Here is a 21,466-nt window from a genome sequence, read left to right on the forward strand (position 1 = left end):
CACAGTTTAAAAGCATCAATTCTTTGGCACTCAGCTTTCTTTATAGTCCTACTCTCAACTATACTCCAACTAAAAAAATACTGGGTGAAGAGCAAGACATAAGAGATACTACACACTTTGAGGAGCCCAACTCTCAGTCACTTTGTTCTAGAGGAGTTACATATGTTATGGGAATTGGCCTCTGCCTCATACTTTAGAAATCAACAAAAGGCAAGTAAAACTCAAAATGAAGAAACAGCAACACCATGCTTTGTGTGCTGCTGAGTATGTCTCTAGCATGGCAGCACTTCTCCAAATCTCTCTTCTGATTTCTATACTTGTTAACTTCTGCGTCTTTGAAGGGCTCCTGAGGAGGTTTTATCTCTCAACAGTAACCCTCAAGCATTAAGATTTGAGATGTCCAGAAAAAGCTTCTCTGTTCTGGAAACATCTGCATTCCCCAAGCACCGGAGTTGTGTAAGAAGTGGGGTAAGACTTGGGAGTCAGGCAGATCTGAGTAGGAATCTGGTTCCTACAAACCGTGTGTCTTTTATCTATTCTCTGAGCTTCAGTTCTGAAAATAACATTTGATGGTACTGACACATACTAAGTACTCACTAAAGGGTGGCTTTTGTGTTTTAGTCTAACTGCTGTCATGGGCTTCCTAGGTGGCTCAGTGGAAAAGAATCCGCCTGCCAATGCAGAAGACGCAGGTTCGATCCCTGGGTCAGGAAGATCCCCTGGAGAAGGAAATGGCAACCCACTTCAGTATTCTTGCCTGGAAACGTCCATGGACAGAGGAGCCTGGATGGCTAGAGATCATAGGGATGCAAAGAGTTGGACATGGCTGAGCGACTGAGCACAGCACTGCAGCACCAGCTACTCTCACTGAGAATCTTGCTTTGGAAATTAAAAGCCATATTACTACCACACACTGGGAGTACTGTGTCTTTGTTTTCCTGTTATTTGTGCTATATCCGTATTATATTTCATACATTTCATAAACTTGGGTAACTCTGGGCCTCAAGGACCTTTTTGTAGGACTCTTAAAGTTGTTTCAATGTTTCAGACTACTTTGAAATGAACTTAACATTTTAAGAAATGATGAAAAATATTTAAAGGATAAAATTATTCATTTCCATTTTTATAAGTGAAACTCTCTACTGTTAAGATGCTGTCTTTCTTATAAAATTCCCATTCTTTTACTACTATAAAAGGAGTGAGGGACTTCCCTGGTGGTCCAGTGGTTACGAATCTTCCTGCCATTGAGGCGGGGTTCGATCCCTGCCAGGGAAGAGGGTTCGATCCCCGCTCCTGGAGGTTTTCACACGCCATGGGGCATCTAAGACCTCACACCACCACTACTGAGCCCACACTCTAGAGCAAGCGCTCTGCAACAAGAGAAGCCACCACAGTGAGAAGCCCAACCACCACACCTAGAGAGAAGCCCCGGCTTGCTGCAACCAGAGAAAGCCTGCACACAGCAGTCAAGACCCAGCGCAGCCCAAAATGAATAAATAAATAATTTAAATAAAGGGGGGAGGGTAAGACTAAGTGACCATCAATGTGTATTTCTGCTAAAATTTTTTTTTTAAAAGCTCATGACTTCTTTGGAGAAATGTCTATTTAGTTCTTTGGCCCATTTTTTGATTGGGTCGTTTATTTTTCTGGAGTTGAACTGTAGGAGTTGCTTGTATATTTTTGAGATTAGTTGTTTGTCAGTTGCTTCATTTGCTATTATTTTCTCCCATTCTGAAGGCTGTCTTTTCACCTTGCTAATGGTTTCCTTTGATGTGCAGAAGCTTTTAAGGTTAATTAGGTCCCATTTGTTTATTTTTGATTTTATTTCCAATATTCTGGGAGGTGGGTCATAGAGGATCCTGCTGTGATGTATGTCAGAGAGTGTTTTGCCTATGTTCTCCTCTAGACATACAGATGGCTAACAAACACATGAAAAGATGCTCAACATCACTCATTATCAGAGAAATGCAAATCAAAACCACTATGAGGTACCATTTCACACCAGTCAGAATGGCTGCGATCCAAAAGTCTACAAATAATAAATGCTGGAGAGGGTGTGGAGAAAAGGGAACCCTCTTACACTGTTGGTGGGAATGCAAACTAGTACAGCCACTATGGAGAACAGTGTGGAGATTCCTTAAAAAACTGGAAATAGAACTGCCTTATGAGCCAGCAATCCCACTGCTGGGCATACACACTGAGGAAACCAGAAGGGAAAGAGACACGTGTACCCCAATGTTCATCGCAGCACTGTTTATAATAGCCAGGACATGGAAGCAACCTAGTTGTCCATCAGCAGATGAATGGATAAGAAAGCTGTGGTACATATACACAATGGAGTATTACTCAGCCATTAAAAAGAATACCTTTGAATCAGTTCTAATGAGGTGGATGAAACTGGAGCCTATTATACAGAGTGAAGTAAGCCAGAAGAAAAACATAAATATAGTATACTAACGCATATATATGGAATTTAGAAAGATGGTAACAATAACCCGGTGTACGAGACAGCAAAAGAGACAGTGATGTATAGAACAGTCTTATGGACTCTGTGGGAGAGGGAGAGGGAGGGAAGATTTGGGAGAATGGCATTGAAACATGTAAAATATCATGTAAGAAATGAGTTGCCAGTCCAGGTTCGATGCACGATACTGGATGCTTGGGGCTAGTGCACTGGGACGACCCAGAGGGATGGTATGGGGAGGGAGGAGGGAGGAGGATTCAGGATGGGGAACACATGTATACCTGTGGCGGATTCATTTTGATATTTGGCAAAACTAATACAATTATGTAAAGTTTAAAAATAAAATAAAATTTAAAAAAAAATTAAAAAAATAAAAGCTCGTGACTTTTTTGAATGCCTCATGAAGATACTTTACCAAAACTTAATCCTCTTAATAAATAAATTTCACTGTCTATAACATTATGTTAAAACATTAAACCCATAAAACAGCAACAATGAAACCTACTTCAACTTTCTCATCTTTCTACTCCTTCCATTTCAGTTGGACCTGCCCCTGCTGCCCGTGCAAGGCCAAGTTCAGACTGCTCTGTCTCCCTTTACTCCAGTCCACCCTGATCTTGCTAATCCCTCAACACGGATTCAGTGCATCTACAAATACAGTAATAGGACACTGGAAATAAGAGGAATTGGAGAAAACAAAAGATGTTCAAATTCCCGAGTGTCACAGCCAGAGGTGGATTTATCACGTAGTGAAGGGTAAGCCTCAGGGTCCCCGCCAGCATGTGCCCCTGCCCAGACCCTATTTCAATTTTAGGATTGTAATTCATATATTCTTTTCCTTAAGGAGAGCTCTTCCTTAGAAACCTGGATCAGCCACCTCTGGCCATAGTAATGCAAAAAACCCCCCACCACTTTTACTACTCCTAATACTGTTCTTGCCTTTTCTCTGCGAGGATTAGGTTAATAAACAAAAATACATGTGGTCATTCTACTCATGGAAAGGAAAAAAAAGGAAATCCAGCACATTCACGAAGGCAGGCCTTCTCAAAATGGGGAAAGTGGTATTAGAGCGGAAGAAAACCATCACCTAACCAAGTAACGCCGTCCTTCTCAGTGGGTCCTCCAGCACTGCCTGTGGGCAGCTCTCCAAGGTGCACTCAATGGGGAAAGAATGCTAGCTCACCCCTAGGGCAAAGGGGCAATTCAAGTCAAGAGAATTCACATGCACTTTTTAACTATTTTAAGAAAGGTCAGAGAAACAATGTCACCCCAAGGAGGGGCCGAGGCACTGGGGCTGGAAAGGAGGCCAGTCTACAGGGAGCCATGGGGACACAGCACACAGGGCTGACGGGCACTGGGCAAGAGAGCAGGCAGGGTGAGGAGGGTTAGGAGCCTGCTCCAGAGCCGGGAAGACCCCAGCCCCTTTACCTATCACCTAGGATGATTTTGAGGACAAACGGATAATGCCCGGACAGACTGGGGAGCAGTCGCCAAGGGCACAGGTCCTGGAGCCAGTCCCGGTTAGAATTCCTGATAGCTGATTGACCATGGGCAGGTTTCTTAATGTCTCTGTACCTCAGTTTCCTCATCTGCAATATGGGGGAAAATCATACCACCTATGTCATAGGGCTCTTACAAGGACTAAAGGAGATAATACACACAAAGCACTTTGAGCCATACTTGGCATATGCCTGCTGGCTAATAAAATTCTCACTGTCAGCCCCTAGTGAGCAAGCAAGGTATCTGGGTACTCACTTGGATCAAGACACTGGTTCAGAACTGTCTTCTCTCCAGTCTGCCAAGGTGTGAAAGGTCTTCCCAGTGTCATGTTCTATCGGGAGAAATCAAAAGCCCAGCTCGCTTGTCAGATTTTCTAACTGACCCCAAACTAAGATCAGCATCCTGATGTGAGGATGAAAACACAGGGCAGGTGAATTAAATGAGGCAGACTCGGAAAGGTCTAGGGTAGGATCTGTCAAATTTGAAAAATGCTTTCCCCTTTAAAGAGAAAAAAGCTCACTCACAGAACCTCTCCTATCCACACTGTCAACTAACTAATCCTTATTATAATAATTATACTGCTACTCACATATATGCACATAGAAAACTAGGATGAAGCTCCTTTAAAGCCTGTGTCATAGATTTAAAAGCAGAACAAAAATTATCAAATAATACATTCAAATTAATTAAGGGAAAAAAAAGTAACACTTATTGAACACTTAGTATAGGCTTGAAAATTATGAAATTGCCACTATTCCATCATCTTGTCCTACAAAGATAGCAGTTTCATATGGTTCAACCAAACATGTGAGAGGCACTAAATGCTTTCCGTAATTCCTACAACACTATTATTACTGCCCCATTTTCTAAAAGGTGAGAAAACTGGAGCACCGAGAAACGAGGACACATTTTTAATTTTAATTAAAGTTTTTAATTAAAAAAAATTGTCTTCAAATTAAAAAAATTTTTTATTTGGCTGTGCCATGTCTTAGATCATCATTGCGGCATACAGGATCTTGTAGGTGCTGCATGTGGGGTCTTTGTAGTTGGGGGAAGCAAACTCAGTCATGTTATGTGGGATATAGCTTCCTGATCAGGGATCGAACCAGCCCCCCCGCATTGGCAGCATGCTGTCTTAGCCACTGGACAACTGGAAGTCCCTGGGGACACGTTAAAATCTTCTTCAGAACTGGCAGGTTCCCAAGAACTCATTTGCAGAACCCCTAGGGATGAACAGACACCTCTTTGGGAAGCTTTGGCCTAGGAGGCATGCAGCACGCTTCCTACTTCTTCTAGAGGAAGAAGCAGGCCCAAGAATTTGTTCAGGCAGTGAGTGATAGAAGGATGACAAGTCAGGGACAGCATCTCCTGTTGGAGGGAGTGAAGTGAAAGTCACTCAGTCGTGTCCGACTTTGCGACCCCATGGACTATACAGTCCATGGAATTCTCCAGTCTGGAATACTAGAGTGGGGAGCCTTTCCCTTCTCCAGGGGATCTTCCCAATCCAGGGATCAAACCCAGGTCTCCCGCATTGAAGGCTGATTCTTTACCAGCTGACCACAAGGGAAGCCCAAGAATACTGGAGTGGTTAGCCTATCCCTTCTCCAGGGGATCTTCCCAACCCAGGAGTTGCAACCGGGGTCTCCTGCATTGTAGGCGGTTTCTTTACCAACTGAGCTATCAGGGAAACGCCCTGGAGCTGGAGGGAAGGGGCCCCAAAGACCATTCTGCTTTCGTGTCTTGTCTTTGTTTGGGGTGGGACAGCCAGTTTTCCCCGGCTGGTTCTCCCAGGAAGACAGGTGCTTGCCCTTCTCGGGATCAACAGTTAAGGGGCATAATACTACATTATATGATATTAACTTTAGAATGCTTAAATCTTACTTCCCAATGAGGCTGAAAGCAACTTGTGAGCAAGATCCAGACGTTACTCTTCCACTGTGTCCTGTGTGATCCCGGGGAACATGTACATGCTTTAAAAAGACTCAGTTAATCTGCCCCATCTCCAGATGGATTTCACCTGTGTGTTGATGGATTTCTCTAACACATCATCATACTTACGATCAAGTGACTGTTACCTAAACAGTGCTGTTACTGAACGACTAACAAAGGGTTGATGTTGTTTAGTCACTAAATTGTGTCTGACTTTCTTGTGACCCCATGGACTGAAGCCCACCAGGCTCCTCTGTCCATGGAATTTTCCAGGCAAGAATATGGGAGTAGGTTGCCATTTCCTTCTTCAGGGCGTCTTGCCAACCCACGGATTGAACCTGTGTCTCCTGCACTGGCAGGCCGATTCTCTATCACTGAGCCAGCAGGGAAGACCCAGCGAAGGGTCCGTGTGCCATTTTTCCCCCCTTAAAAGTGGCAAAGACAAAACACACAAAAATAGTTAAAAACAAACAATAAAACCACCGGGATTGAAGAAGGGCACAGGTGCTCAGAGTGCCCCTTAGCATTTATCTTTTTCCCACAGTTCATGCTTCCTCTCACTCTTTTGATGATGGTGCTTTGTCATGGTCAGCATCACTTGGGCTGATGTTTAGCTGAGACGCATCAGTCGAGCCACTTGTTTTCAGCTGGCATGCATTCTGACTCCATACCTATGCTGTTCTATCTGTTACATAGTTTATCTCTCCTGAGAAAAGCTGTTGGCAAATTTTGAGTACAATCATTCTTATGACTATAAAACATAGAACTCTGGAATTTCCTTCAACGCTGTAGTCATTAAAGAGATGTTAAGAAGGATTCTATGAAAAAGTATTGCCATTTGGGCTTCCCTTGTAGCTCAGTCGGTTAAGAATCTGCCTGCAAGGCAGAAGAACTAGGTTTGATTCCTAGATTGGGAAGATCCCCTGGAGAAGGAAATGGCAACCCACTCCAGTATTCTTGCCTGGAGAATCCCCTGGACAGAGGAGCCTGGCAGGTTCCAAGTCCATGGGATCACAAGAGTCGGACACGACTTAGTAACTAAGCCACCACTGTTGAAATATCACTTGCTTTCATTTAAAGTTTGTATGTGGTTGTTATACCTACTTGACCACCTGTATTATCTATAGTTTAGTGTCTCTTACTCCTTGCCCTCTGAACTGCTTGTAAATTTCTAAAGCTTTGACATAGGAATCTAGTCAGGTGTAGTGGTAAAAGAGAGAATGCCTTGAGTAGATAAGGATAGTAGATGATAGGTGTAAGAAAGAGCTTGGGAGCTGGAAGTGTTCATCAGGCTTCCAGACAGCCATGGAATCACTCCAGAGTGAGTGATTATAATAATCACTTCATTATTAACATTTATTAATTACTCTCTCCTCTTCTGTACTATCAGAGAAAGCAATGGCACCCCACTCCAGTACTCTTGCCTGGAAAATCCCATGGACAGAGGAGCCTGGTAGGCTGCAGTCCATGGGGTCGCAAAGAGTTGGATACGACTGAGTGACTTCACTTTCACTTTTCACTTTCATGCATTGGAGAAGGAAATGGCAACCCACTCCAGTGTTCTTGCCTGGAGAATCCCAGGGATGGGGGAGCCTGGCGGGCTGCTGTCCACTGGGTCGCACAGAGTCGGACAAGACTGAAGTGACTTAGCAGCAGCAGCAGTTTCTCTACTATATTTGAATAAAGTAGTCATATAAACCTTCTATGCAAAATTAGTTCTTGTCAAAGAGTATAATAACCTGGTAGTAAAGAAGGAAATCCTTCCTCTTCATTAACTATGCCTTCATAAGTATTAAATTAAGACAAAAATAAATTATTCAACACTGACAATTTATTTTTTCAAGATTATCATTTTTACAAAACAGAACAAAAAGCAGGTATCAAAAACAGCAAAGAGTTTACAGAATTTCTACACCAGTTTTCACACAAGTCAGTGATTACAAAACTGGTGTCGGATGTAAATACTAGATACGTTGATTTCCCGCTTGGTCATAAGCATTCAGGTGGTTTGTTTTAGAGCTACTGAATAATAATAATTTTTCATAAGCACCGGTCATTATTTGAGAACACATTTGGTTTGTCCAACAAAGTAAACACTTTTTGATGTGTGGTATTTTCTTTTTTTAAAAAAACACTGACCTAAAATACAGAATGTGTATGTATTTGGATCCAAACCAAATCCTTTGAGGTCCCAATTACCCTGAAGAACACTGAAGACGACATTTATAGGACATATTAAATACTAGTTATACACCTCATGATGTCGAAGGCAGCTACCATCAGCCTGAAGAAAATGCCTCTTCATTCAGAGGCTGCCCCGAGTTTGCACTACATCATAGTTGCCACATCTTTTCTGATTTGGAGTAGTTTCCCCAAATAGGGTCATACTATTGGAAAACAAAGTTTATGCTCGTGCCAAACAGGCTCCGGCCTTTTATAGATACGTTTGTGTAGAGCAAGATCTGTTGCTCTGTACCCTGGGTGACCACACAGAAATTAAGGGCCACAATTACTGGATGCGGAGAGGAGGAAGCAGACTTAAACTCGTATCATCTGGAGGGAAGCAGAAACAGAGCTGGACTTGGTCATGGTGTTCAGCCACCACTTGTTCCAGAAATGCATTTCGTTTAAATAAGGTAAGTTTGGTCCAGTTTTGCAATGTTAACAGCTGACAGTCTCTCAAACATTTTTTTTTTTAAATATATATAGATCATTTCCTGGCTAGCAATGAGTTAAGAAACTGGCCTCCAATTCTGATCAAATTTCTCACTATTAGTCAAAGCCAAAAAACCCCTCCCAAAAAAACAAACAACAAACAAAGGAAAACCCAGCCAATAGGGGAACAATTGCACAATTGAAGCTGAGTGTAAATTATGCTATGTACAGACTGGTATCCACATCACTGAAATCATTCTGAGACCATGACACACTCTCGTTGAAATATTTCTTTTATCTTATCCCAATTTTCATTTAGGGAAAACTGATATGTATGTAATTTTCTTCTGTACAGATATGAAAGGAAGCAAGAAGGCAAAGCTGAGAGGAACAGATGCTACCCGTGGGGCAGCGGTGGCATTTGGTTGTTTTGGTCTTGGTACCAGCAACTCCCATCCCATGGGAGAAATCCAGTTCCCACCGGACTACACGGTTTTCCTTGCAGTCAAGACTCGAACGATGGACCCCACTCCTCCAGCAGCAAGCGCCTAAACACAAACCAAAATGTCAGTATTGACAGAATCGTAAAGGCTCAGTTCTCACACCAAGTAAAATATTCTTCTTCAAGGAAGAGCGTGTGCAGGAACTAATTTTGGATTCGCTAATTTTTTTAACAAGTATTTCTCAAGCACCTATTATGGGCCAGGCACTGGGGACACAGTAACACCAACAACGAAAAATCCTCCCGAGTGCCTGCTCTCAGGCACTCACGTTCTACTCAGATGCTAGCTGATACTCTCGTGTGTTGTTCTCAAATAACAGTATGGTCTTAGAGATCTGCAGCATGATGTTCTTGCCGAAAACAGGTTAGGGCTGGGGTTAGGGTATAAATTTAAATATAACCATGAATTTAAATTTAGGACATTTGATTCTGCTCTTATTCTCAGCAGTGCCAGGAAGAAATTCAAACTGGGTTCGACCATACTAAGCTCCAGTTTAAAGCACTCCGAGTTTGTCAGATTTTTCTTTTCTCAAGCTAAGAAAATACTACTTAATAGCTAAGAACTTAGGAGCTTTGACATTACCTGGAAAAATTGGAAGTTGTGATTAAGTATTAGGAATCTGAAGCTCTGGTTTACTTGTGCTCAAAAACACTTACTAAAACACCTGTATATTGGGTACTGCGCTAGAGGCTGGGGGTACCAATGTGAACAAACACATCTAGACAGGGAAGAGACAGACATATACACAGGCTATTTAGAGCTATGCTCTGGGTGCTAGAACAGCACAGAGGAGGGGCGTATACACACCCTGAGGGTGCAGAGGAAAGTGGAATGGTGAGCTTACGGCTTCCTCGAGAAAATGACACATCAGATGGATGAGGAGGTGACAGACTGACGTAAAAGGTAAGGAGGCTCGGGGGCAGAGTGAAAAGCATAAGCAAAGCTATAGTGTGGAATATTATGGTATGTCCAGCTACCATAACACATTTCTATGCTTACTGCTACAGCATATGGGGAAGAACAACATGGAAGAGGAGGCTGGACCTGGAATTTGGACTCAGTTCTGCAGGGGACTTACAAGGGTAGATTTGGACACTAGAGAGATCATTCTGGCAACTGGGTGGAGAACAGATTTGAGGGAGGAAAAACTGATAGCCCACAGACCATTTTAGGAAACCCTGGCAACAAACTGTGAGAGAGGCTGAGAACAGCTGCATTAGAGATGGTTGAGTGGATGATCTAAGAAGTATTTAGGAGATAAGGCTGGCAAAAACTGGTGACTATTAGGAAGAAAAGAAGACTTAACACATGCCTCAGTTCCCCATGTAAAAAAGGGAAGTAATTAGCATTCCTCCCTAGTATTTTCATGAGGATTAATTGAGTTAACATTCATAAAGTGCTTGGAATACAAGAAGTACTCAGTCAATGTTTGGTATGATCCCGAAACTATACTGAAACTAGGCTGATAGGTTTCAAAGCTGGCTCTTTCATCTGTAAACTGAGGACAATAAAGATATTTATATATCTCATAGGGTTGCTGTAAGGATCACGTGAAACAGAAACTAGAAGTGTAGTGTCTGTGCAAAGCAATTATACTTCAATTAAAAAAGAATACAGTGGCTGATGAACAGGAAGTATTCCATGAACAGGATGACTGTATGAATTATTCTCCAAATTGATACACCATAGAGTGAAAGGGAACTATTCATAATTATGTTGGAAACAGGCATAAACTGGGGCTGTCTTGGGAAAAGTGAGTTATAATAATCCTAACCACAAAGGTTAGCTCTTTTTATTTGACAGTGTATGAAGAATGAAGTGACTTGATCCAGGTTAAACAGCAAGTTTTGTTACCTGTTCATACATTATAAGTGTTTTCACTCAGATATCCAGACAATAGATTCTAAAAAACAGAGTTTTTGGTAACTGTAAGATGTTAAGAGAATATACACCTTATCTGTGCTTGGTTTTATTCAAATATTATCAATATAATGTAAGAGCTGGGTATTAAAAATTACCTTACCAATTTTTCATCTAAAGCTAAAAATCCTCCATAGTCATTTTATTTGGGAGAGGAGGGGCTGGGGGGATGGATAGTGTACCAGCATCTGCTTATACTGCAAAGCAAAATGCATGAAAACAGAAAAAAAAAAGTAAGAATTCTTGATCCTACTCCTGATTTCATTTTTTAAAACTGTGATAAAATATGTAACATAAAATTTGCCACATTAGCCATCTTTAAATGTAAAATTCAGTGGCATTAATTACATTCAAATACTGTATAGCCATCACCACTATTTACAATACTTTCCCATCTCTCCAAACAGAAACTCTGTACCCATTAAGCAATAACTCTCCAGTCTCCCTTCTCCCCAGGCACTGGTAATTTCTAATCCATTTTCTGTCTCTATGAATCTGCCTATTCTAGATATTTCATATAAGTGGAATCACAGTATTTTGTGTCTTTTTATATCTGGTTTATTTCACTTTGCATAATGTTTTCAAGGTTCATTCATGCTGTACCATGTATATAAACATTTTCTGGTCGAGTAATATTCCCTGTATGTCTGTGTCAGATGCTGTTCATCTGTTTGGGCATCCCTGATGGCTCAGTGGTAAAGAATCCACTTGCAATGCAGATGTGGGCTAATACCCTGGAGGAGAAAATGGCAACGCACTCCAGTATTCTTGCCTGAAAAATCTGATGGAGAGGAGCCTGGTGGGCTACAGTCCATGGGGTTGCAAAGTCGGACATGAATGAGCAGAGTGACTGAGCATGCATGCGTGCACGTTCGTCTGTTCATGGGTGCTTGGGTTTTCTACCTTTTGGCAGTTGTTAAAGAATTCAAATCAGCATCTCAAGATCAAGGCTAGTAAGCATAAATCTAAACTTTCATTTTCATGCATTTATTTGTAGTAACAACCAATGTATAACCAAAGAGTCAAAACAGGTATTTAGGCTAGAGGTTGTCAATGTTTTTTCCATCACAAAGGAACCAGTCATACAGACTGCATAATTCATGACTTACCTTTTCATGCCACTGCAATAACACAGCACTGCTATTGTCAGAGGGGCTCTCAAAGCCTTTATAAATATACTTCATTAGGAGATCCACACCATTCTTGTCCAGGGATTGAACTGCCTTTTCAATATCGTTAGCTTTAAAAGAGATGAGCACCTTCAAGACAATGCTGCCTGCGCGATCCTGAGGGTAAATAAATAAGATCATTCAGACTCATTTTTGTGTTGGGGAGTTTCAGTTTTTAGAAAGGCTGCACTGCGAATGTGACATTTGGGCAGAGATCTGAAGAAAGGAAGAGGAAACCTTGGGTGTATCTGAGGCAAATATTTCAGAAGAGAAAAGAGTAACTGCTGTTAGTGTGTGTTCAGTGTGCTCAAGGAACAGCAAGAAGATGAAGGGGGGCTGGAGCGGAGCGCAGGGCAGGAAGTCAGAGAGGCAGTCGGAAGACACAACACGTAAACCCTGCAGGCCCTTATGAGAACTCTGGCCTCCACTCACAGAAATGAGATGTTGGGAGGTTCTAAGAAGAGTGATGCAATTGGACTTACATTTTAACAGGACCAGTTGGCTGTCATACTGAAAATAAGCCCGGGGCAGCAGAAGTGGGGAGGGTGGGGAGAGCAGGAGACAGAAGAGTGGAGACCAGTTTGGAAGTTACTGCACCAAGACAGGCTGGTTTTGGCTAGCATGGTAGCAGCGGAGGTGGTCAGAAGTAGACAGATTCTTGATGTATTTGAAGGTACAGCTGAAAGGGTTTGCTTACAGATAGATGTGACAAATTACCAACTTATTAAATCAATACATTTCACTTAATAAAAAAAAAAAGACTCCAAAAAAGGAAACTGAATTATAGTTCTACCCTGAAGCATCCTTCAGAAATGTCATTAATAAATAAGAATTTAAGTTTCTAAAACTTATTTTCATTTCATATCTATAGTCAAGTGACTATAAACATTAGAGTGGTCTTCATTTATAATGATCTTTTTCTTTAATGAAAGACTGCTCCAACAGCAGTTACTTTTCACCCAGCAAGCCAAGTACAGGGAACACTTAATTTCCCCTTTCAACAATGTTTCTCTTTCTATTCAACACAAGTGATACCTTCCGCATTCCTGTCCCGCCATGATCTTACAGTATGCTTCTACCACCTGCTGCTGTCTTCAATTTAAAGACTATGCAATTATCCTGTTTAGAAAAATATCCTTGTATGGAGAGCTATAACCTCCCACCCACACGCTCTGATTAAAAAGAAAACACCCACAAAAAAGCAGAAGGTGGTAAAACTGAAATTTCAATGACGTTACTCACTTTTAAAAACCAAAGAAATATTTCCTCTTATAAAAGATTATGTTGCCTAGATAATAATTATGCATTTACCTAAGTTATTATTTACTAGTGTTTAACTAAGGAGATACTTGGGGCTCGTAGGATGCGTGAATGGCTATGGACAGTGGGGGGGTCAATGCTCTGGGTGTGGGATTATGGACGATTACATTTTTATTCCCCCTTATTTCTGACTTTTCTACAATAGTTAACAGAATTAAACATCAGAATTTAATCTGGGCTTTAAACAATTAAGTAAATAGGTTCTTAAGAATTACTGAAAGACGGTTAAGAGGCAATGCAATTTTACAACTTTTCTGAAAGGTAGTATGGCAATACCATATGTAGCCTTAAAAAATGTGCAGTCTAAAATCTAGCCATTCACTTCCAGAAATTTATTCAAAGGAAACAATTCAGACTTTACCAAGAATTGTTCATTTCAGTACTATTTATAACAGGAAAAAAAGTCAATAAATATATGATGAAAGGTTATCTATAACTAAACTGCAGGATTATCAATATACAGATGTTAAAAATTATAGAAATAAACTTATTACCAAGTAAAGCTGTTCATGTATGCTGCTATACAGATGAAAAGCAGTTTATAAAATTCCATTTTAATTAAAAGAAAAACTCATAGAAAAACTCTATAAGCATATAGCAACAACAAAAAGTAATAATTATCAATGGGTGTGGGATTACAATTACTTTTTTATTCCCCCACATTTCTGAGTTTTCAATAATATTTAACAGAATTAAATATTAGGATTTAATTTTATGAGAACGGTAGAATTTTAAAAAATCTTTCAAAAGCAAGTAGCATGTGTTTATTTTGTGAAAGTTTCACTTGTTCTTCAAGTCTTTGCTCAAATTCAACCTGAGTGGCCTCCTCTGCAAACACACAGATCTCTCGGTCATTAGAACTCAAGTCTACCTACCATGCAGTGTTATCACAACTCAATGTTGGAGCACTAATTTTTTACATAGGTTTTCCACTTATCAAACTACATTCTAAGCTCTTCTACGTCAAAGATGGCAAACAGTTAAGACATTTGCTGCTTGTGTGACACTTTGGAGGGTTCTGGTAAGAAGACTGAGATACCAGCAGAGATCGCGTGCCGTCTGTGACTCACCTTCACTGCCTGGCTCTTGGTGTTGATGGGGGGGTTTTTCAGAGCTGCCTGTAGGGCAGCTGTCATGTTTCCTGTGATGGAGGTTAAGGGGATAGCAGCAAAGGGGAGCCCTCAGGAAAGCACTGTAACTCCCAGGAACCACTGGTTCTTAGATTTGATGTTATGCATAGAAAGAAAAATTACTATGGTTGCTGCGTTCAATACTGGAAAATTCAACGTGTTTGTTTCAAGGATGTCAATCAAAGATAAAATACTGAAAACGAAAGAGAGCATTAAATTTTTAAAAAATAAGGCAAAAACTGTTTCACCCTTGGCTCTAATTATTAACTGAGCACCTTAATAACCTTTCATTTTCCAGTAAAAGACATGTGCAAACATTATCCAGAGTGATATTTTAAAATATATATCAGAATTATTTAGGCCCCCAAATCAAACAGCCTGTCCGCCTATTCTTTGATTAGAATTATATTCTATATTAACTGAAATGCTGGTAGAAAAGTGCTGGCAGACTACTCTAGCAATCTGAATGATATACATTAGCAATCTCTCAATATTGATGATAAGAGGCATTACAGAAGATAAAATAATGACCTGTAGGTGGCAGCTTAATTTTTCTGTTTTTTAATATTTTTTCTCATATTTCATAAAGGTCATTCAAACTGCTTTAGGCCACATCTATTAAATTTAGTCTTGCTTTGAAAGCACCAGTGAGTTAGCAAGAATGAGGAACAGAAGGCCAATCACACTGTCAGAACGTACAGTCATTGCCCTAAAAGGAAAACCTCACAGAGTTCACTTGTTCCTCCATCTCTAGTGCCTGATCAGGGCTTGTCTCTTCTTGTTGAAACAAGAAGAGACAGCATCTTTATATTTCATGATGAATTGATTAAAGAGCAGATCCACTATACACATACAGCAGTACCACTGAGGAGTCATCACAGGTCACCTAAAAAAAGTTAGTCTCACAAAACATTATTTATGCATCACGAAGAATGTTTTTACACAGAATAATCTTCACCACTTATGTTCTAAAGAAAAAGGTCTGACTAAAAAAACTATGGTTGGTGGCGGGCTGTTATTTTCAAGGCTTAATGGACTTCTAGAGGAGCATGCCCTTTGCAGATTGGCTCACTTATGAGACCACTACCCTCCACCCCAAACACTTAAGTATTTTAAATAATGCAAAACAGCAACAGCTCATTGTGAGAGTCACGGAAATCAAAGAAACATCTGTATGTTGATAAATGTTCAATGCTGTATTTTAGGTGCCTGTAAGACCAGCTGTGGCTGCTACCAAATATTTTCACTCATGTATTTTCCCATTTAATTTAATAGGCCACTGATAAGGAAAGTCTAAAGAGCCTTCCTAATCTTATGAATACACCCAAGAAGAATTAGAAATGAGTGAATTCAGTAATTGAGAATCTCTAAAACGACAGCCTTGGTTATTGCAACATTCACATTTTTCCGAAAAAAGATCTGATGCAAATACTCCCTCAAAGTTATGAATATTCAAATATGCAAAACCCAAACCAGGAACTGACAGCCTCATTTTAACTTAACGGAAACGATTCCAGCATTACAAAATGATTCGGTTTTGTACAAATGATTCACCTTTTCCTATGTTATTCTTTGGGGTTTATTTAAAATATTTCCAGGGATTCTCTACATGCATTTTCCGTCTAGCAGGTAAAACGCTTCCAGCTTCTTTCTGGGCAGTTTTGTACTCATTCCCTTTCCCCTGGTTAACCAACTCTGTGCAACCTGTATTTTGTCAAATCCCTTCCTCTTTAAAAAAAAAAAAAAAAAAAAGGCGCCCACAGGCTTAAAAAGACAGAAGGGCCTCAATTCTGCAAGCCGCCCCATGTCTCCCGGCGTGAAATAACGCTGCCACAATAAAACCACCACCACAATAAAAACAAAATCACTGAAGAAAACTGCCCGCTCCTCCCGATCGGACGTGGGTGCTAATGAAAACCCGGTAAATACGATCTGAGAGGACCACTTAAGCGCCCTGCAGCTCCCCGACTGATCGGCACCAGAGCTGCGAGGGCGCGGCTGTCCCCGCCGGTCCCCGGGAGGCGAGAACTCCCGGCGCAACCTGAGGAATCGGGGGCGTGGACGGCGCGCGGAAGGCAAGTTTCCGAGGGCGGGACCTGGGGGTCTCGGGAGAAATGGAAGAGCCCTCCTGCCCACTCACGACAGGGAGCCCACGGATGCGGGGGTCCCCGCCCTCACGCCCTGCCCGCAGCGGGGTCCCGGAAGAGGGGCCGGGTCGGGTGGGGCTCGAAGGCCGGCGAACTGAAGGATATTGCCGCAGGCAGGAGTCCACCTCGCCCTCATCGGGCCCGGCCTGCCCGTCGCCCCCGTCTTCCTCGTCCACGAACTTGTTCTCGTCGTACTCATCCACGTCCACCTTCCGGAACCGGGCCGACGACACCGTGTTCTTCGACATCCCCGCTCCGGACCGGCGGCCGAGGCCTCCTCTAGACGCTGCCTCGACCTTAGCAAGCCCAGCCCCAGCTGGAAGCCGCAGACTGGCGCCTCCACTTCCCTCTTCCGCTCAGAGGCGTAGCCGGCAGCCGCGTCTCGGGTGGTTCTGGGCCTGCGCGCTGGCCGCGCTCCTTCCTCCTCAGGCTCGCGCCTTCCTCGACCCTCCTACGCCGCCCCCACGCGCCCCACAGCGGGGCGCGCCGGGGCGGTAGCGCGCTGGACGCAGCGCGCATGTGCTGACTCTCTGCGGGAAAGGGGCGGGGCGGGGCGACAGAGGCGTGGGCAGGAGGGGGCGGGGCAGGAGGGAGGGCCGAAAGCGGAGCCGCCGGCAGAGGTAAGAGGCGATTGGTCCTCCGGGTGAGTCACGTGATCCCTAGGGGGTTTCCATAGAAACGCTTCTCTGCGGTCCAGTCTTGGGGCGGGGGGGGGGTCTTAGGTTGGCGGCGATGGGCGCTGGGGGCAGGTGGCCTTGGCTTTGCTGCCGCCGCCGCCGTCAACAGCCTGTCATCGGGGTCCCGCTTAAGGTCCGGCTGGCACGGACTTACCCGTGAACTGGGATGGATTGGTTGCCGGACCAAGTCTCCTGCAGTTGGCAGGAGTATGGGGCGGAGTGATGCACGCCCAGTCGCTCAGCCTCGTTCGAATTGTCAGAGACCTCGCTTCGGACAGTGTACTCCCCGTGGCTTCGTTCCCGAGCCGGGAGGCCCCTTTCTCGGGTGTGGAACTACGCTGCGCGGCCAGCTTGAGGTCCCCAAGGACGGAGTCGAAAGGTCACATCTTATGTGTCAGTGCTGTGTAATGGCAAGCGACTGCACCTGCAGAACTCGAACCTAGGTATCATAAATTGGGGAGAAGCGAGAGGTTTGGGTCCGGTGGCAGGACTGGGATGAACCTGTGGAATTTGGGGTAGGGTCAGCCATTGACATCTTAAAATAAGTGGTTATTTGGAGTAAGAATGCTAGAAAAGGGTAGGGGCGAGTTACACTCTGGCTCTGAGGCGAAACAAAATGTGTAAGGATTAGTTGAAACCAGATCTTTAAGATTTATTTTTATGGCTTAAGATTTATATGATCCTCCTAGGCCAGATTTTTATTGTATTTGACACCCCCGTTTCTGCGAGCAAAGCTCTCACTGAGCAGGTAAGACCACTAAAGCACTAAATTTGAGGAAATGGTACTTGGGTGGTGTGTCTAACACTGAAGTACAAATATTTGCATAATAAAATTAATTTGGATATTTATCAGGTTTAGTTTAATTCCACCTCTACCGGAAGGCTGGCTGCTGCCCTGTTAAATACCTCAATCCTTGGTTTCCTGTGCTGTAATTGAAAATAGCACTAGGCTTAGAATCAGAAAACCTTGGCTTGAGTCTTGATTCTTCCTTTCACTCATAACCTATTGATTGAGGCAGGCCACTTAAAATTCTGAATGTCAAGTTCCTCATTGCTAAAGTGGGGCTAATAATGTGTACTTAACAATATTGTTCTGAGGGTTAAACACAAGAAAGTGTTTGAAACTTTAAAATTCTGCATCAATGCAAATTGCATGTTATCTGTACCATTGATTTTGGCACTAGTCTTATAAATTGCTTAATGATATATTGTGTTATATCTTGCCCCTGGAAGAGATAGAAAAATTTCGGAGGGCAGAGACTGTCTTATTTCTTTTCTTTTTTTTTTGAATTGAAGTACAGTTGATTTACAGTGTTGTGTTAGTTTCTGGTGTAGCAAAGTGATTCAGTTATACATACATATTGTATCTTCCTTTACATCTGACATAAAACTAAGCATGCAGAAGGTACTCAATGTATTCAGATACTCAATTATTCATTTCTGAATGAATAAACGTGAAAGGCAGTACAGTTTGAGGGTCACACAGAATAATGAATTATAAAGAAGAGGAAGAGAGATCTCAAAGTCAAACCTTTGTTGGACATATATACATATGTGTATATATAGCTGTATCTATATCAATTTGTATCTATATAGATATGTATGCAGAGATAGATAGACAGTTAGATGGTAGGTAGATACCTCCAGAATGGAATGCACCCCTTTTTCTTGGGAGGAAGAAGCAACACGGCATTTTCTTTTCCCAGTTAAATTACCCTCAATAAGATTATCATTAAGTGATAGAAGTGACATTTATTTAAATCATCACTCAATTTATGAGCCAATACACTGCTAAAAACTCCTTCAAGGGCTGTCTTAAGACAGCCAAGGAAAATTTTCTACCTGTTGGCAATATTTATTTTAAAAAGTCTTATACCAAAGTATCAGATCATTACTATGGTGAATGGCATTACATAACCTAGAATAAAGATTTTTTAAATGTTTTTTCTGAGTTTCAATCTTTGGTGACTTTAGTAAGAACTGAATAATATACTTGTTTAAATGTTAAGGATGGTTGTACTTTTTGTAAATCACGATTTTCTTTGAAGAGAAAATTGAACATTAGAAGCACATTTGAGAGCAAATGGAAACAAGAATTCAAGAACTAATACATCCCTTCTCTTCCATTTCTATTCTAAAGAAGTAGGGCTTATTTAAGAAATTTCTTTATTCTCTTTTTTTAGAACTGGGAAAGAACACCAGAGTGGAAATCAACTTAAAGGAATAGTGAGGGGGATTTTAAAACTCAAGTTGTTCAAGGGTTTAATTGTTTTGAATTTTGCTCTGTGTGTTAAATGTGTTAAATATAATTAATTAGTTCTCAGTCACATAATGCATTTCAGATATAACCGTGTTAAAAATGTCGTTTTCCAGTGCGTATTTTTTGTCTCACAATGATAAATATCTAGTCTACTGTGGGTGCTCAACACCTTCTATCCAGTGAATTAATCTGACAAGTTAATTTTGGAATCATATTTAGAGGTTGAGATTTTTAATTCTCTTCCCAACTTCATTAGCTAATAGTTAACTCTATATAAAGCTTTAGAGAAATTTCTTTGTGTGTATATGAGTGTATGTAAAGAAACCAATCCTTCATAATCTTTTAATTGGAAAATACATTCTTCTATTTTCTTGCAAATCCCAAATTTTTATTGTTGATTGTGGTACTTAATTCATTTTAAGCAATATTATTTTTCCTACTTTAACTTTTCAAGTGAGTGCTTATTCCTGAAATAAAGGATCCATATGGTTTTAAGACATTTTATTTATTGTGCACATAGTCTGGTTTGGTTCAGTGCTAAAGTAATACTGAATCTGAATTTCCCCAAGATTAATGCTGCAATGGTAGTATATACCTCTTTCTGATTTTCTGTGATGAAGGATCTTTTTAGTTAGAAAGGATTTTGATAAAACTATCCAGTAACAGATCTCTCTTTTCAGATATTTTAAACCAAGTACTTTGCCTACTATGTGCTTCTTCCCCCCAGATTTGTCAATATTATTAATTTACAAACTAAAACATTGAATCCTGTACACTATTTTTTTAATTTGAAGTGGAAGGGAATTCAAAGTTAATCAAGTATGTTGAAAGTATTATAAATAGAAACTAAATAATTTTCAGTTCTGGTAATGATAGTTTAATACCACTGTTCTCTAGCAGCATAATTATTACAATGTAAAAAGATTTTTAGCATGTTATCCTTAGATTATGTTATGTTTTAACACTTGTGCTTAATATATATCCAAATGAGCTTGTTCAGTGTTGAAATACCAACCTTCAAATCTTTAGGTTTTTGTGATTAATTTTAGCTTTACATAACCTTATGATTACACACTGAGGTAGAGTAGATAGGGTGAACTATTTTATGATAGGATTTTTATTCTTCAAAGATTAAAAACATTTTAAAATCTGTACTCTTGTCTCAGGCAAAAAGTTTAGTGCTAAATCAAAGATTAAACCTTGTTTGTTAAACATCCTTGTGAATGGGCCTTTTTCTGTTAACATTTTTTTTTTTTTACCTCTTTATGATAAAATAAAGGAAAGCTATCAGTTTTTTGCCTGGGGAATCTCATGGACAGAGGAGCCTGGCAGGCTATAGTCCATGGAGTTGCAAAGAGTCAAACACAACTGAAGTGACTGAGCATGCACATGGGTTTAAAAATTTACTTATTCTATATTCCTTCCCATTACTGAGGTCTCTTATTAATGCTATTGTTTTAAGTCCACATTTACTGTCACAATATAAATCATAGTATTTGAAGCAATCATAATTTACCTATTTTCCAATATTTATATTACTTTTATTTTTCTTATCTTATTATACTAGCTAGACTCTCAAAATCAGAGTTGAAAAACTGAATAGTAGGCTTCTTTGTTTCTATTTTCAATGGAAATGTCTTTGGCATTTCACCAGTTTTTATTTCCCATTTCTTTATGATTTTTAGGAATCACAGCTGAAATTATCAAATGCTTTTTTGAGGGATCTAATGGTAAAATCTTATAGGTTTTGTTCTTTTAATTTATGAATATGATTAATTGTATTTATATTTTT

General features: G+C 40.9%; 2 protein-coding genes across 4 annotated transcripts in view; one reads left to right on the forward strand and one right to left on the reverse strand.

Annotated features, from left to right (window-relative positions):
* Positions 1 to 7,702: 7,702 nt before the first annotated feature.
* ARPC5 (actin related protein 2/3 complex subunit 5) lies at positions 7,703 to 17,095 on the reverse strand. 2 transcript variants are annotated; one of them, NM_001035447.2, is given in 4 exon segments: positions 7,703 to 9,096; positions 12,081 to 12,257; positions 14,531 to 14,603; positions 16,843 to 17,095. In NM_001035447.2, coding segments are annotated over 4 exon segments (456 nt in total). In that variant the 5' UTR covers positions 16,986 to 17,095; the 3' UTR covers positions 7,703 to 9,033.
* A 328-nt stretch (positions 17,096 to 17,423) lies between these two features.
* The window catches only part of RGL1 (ral guanine nucleotide dissociation stimulator like 1), a 277,517-nt gene continuing 273,474 nt past the window's right edge, over positions 17,424 to 21,466 (forward strand). For both annotated transcript variants that reach the window (XM_005217294.4, XM_059875402.1), the window contains exon 1: positions 17,424 to 17,857. The gene's annotated coding sequence lies outside the window, so the exon portion shown is untranslated. The remainder of the gene's footprint in view (positions 17,858 to 21,466) is intronic.

Source organism: Bos taurus, chromosome 16 (genome assembly GCF_002263795.3).
Source record: "Bos taurus isolate L1 Dominette 01449 registration number 42190680 breed Hereford chromosome 16, ARS-UCD2.0, whole genome shotgun sequence".
NCBI lineage: Eukaryota > Metazoa > Chordata > Mammalia > Artiodactyla > Bovidae > Bos > Bos taurus.

Bases quoted from the DNA above. Each gene is read 5' to 3' on its own strand.
- ARPC5 (XM_059875501.1), bottom strand. From the start codon at position 16,985: ATGTCGAAGAACACGGTGTCGTCGGCCCGGTTCCGGAAGGTGGACGTG. The intron at 14,603-16,841 runs TATCCTTCAGTT...ACCTCCATCACA, and splicing joins TGGACTCCTGCCTGCGGCAA to GGAAACATGACAGCTGCCCT. The intron at 9,097-12,080 runs GTAAGTCATGAA...GTTTGTGTTTAG, and splicing joins TATTGCAGTGGCATGAAAAG to GCGCTTGCTGCTGGAGGAGT.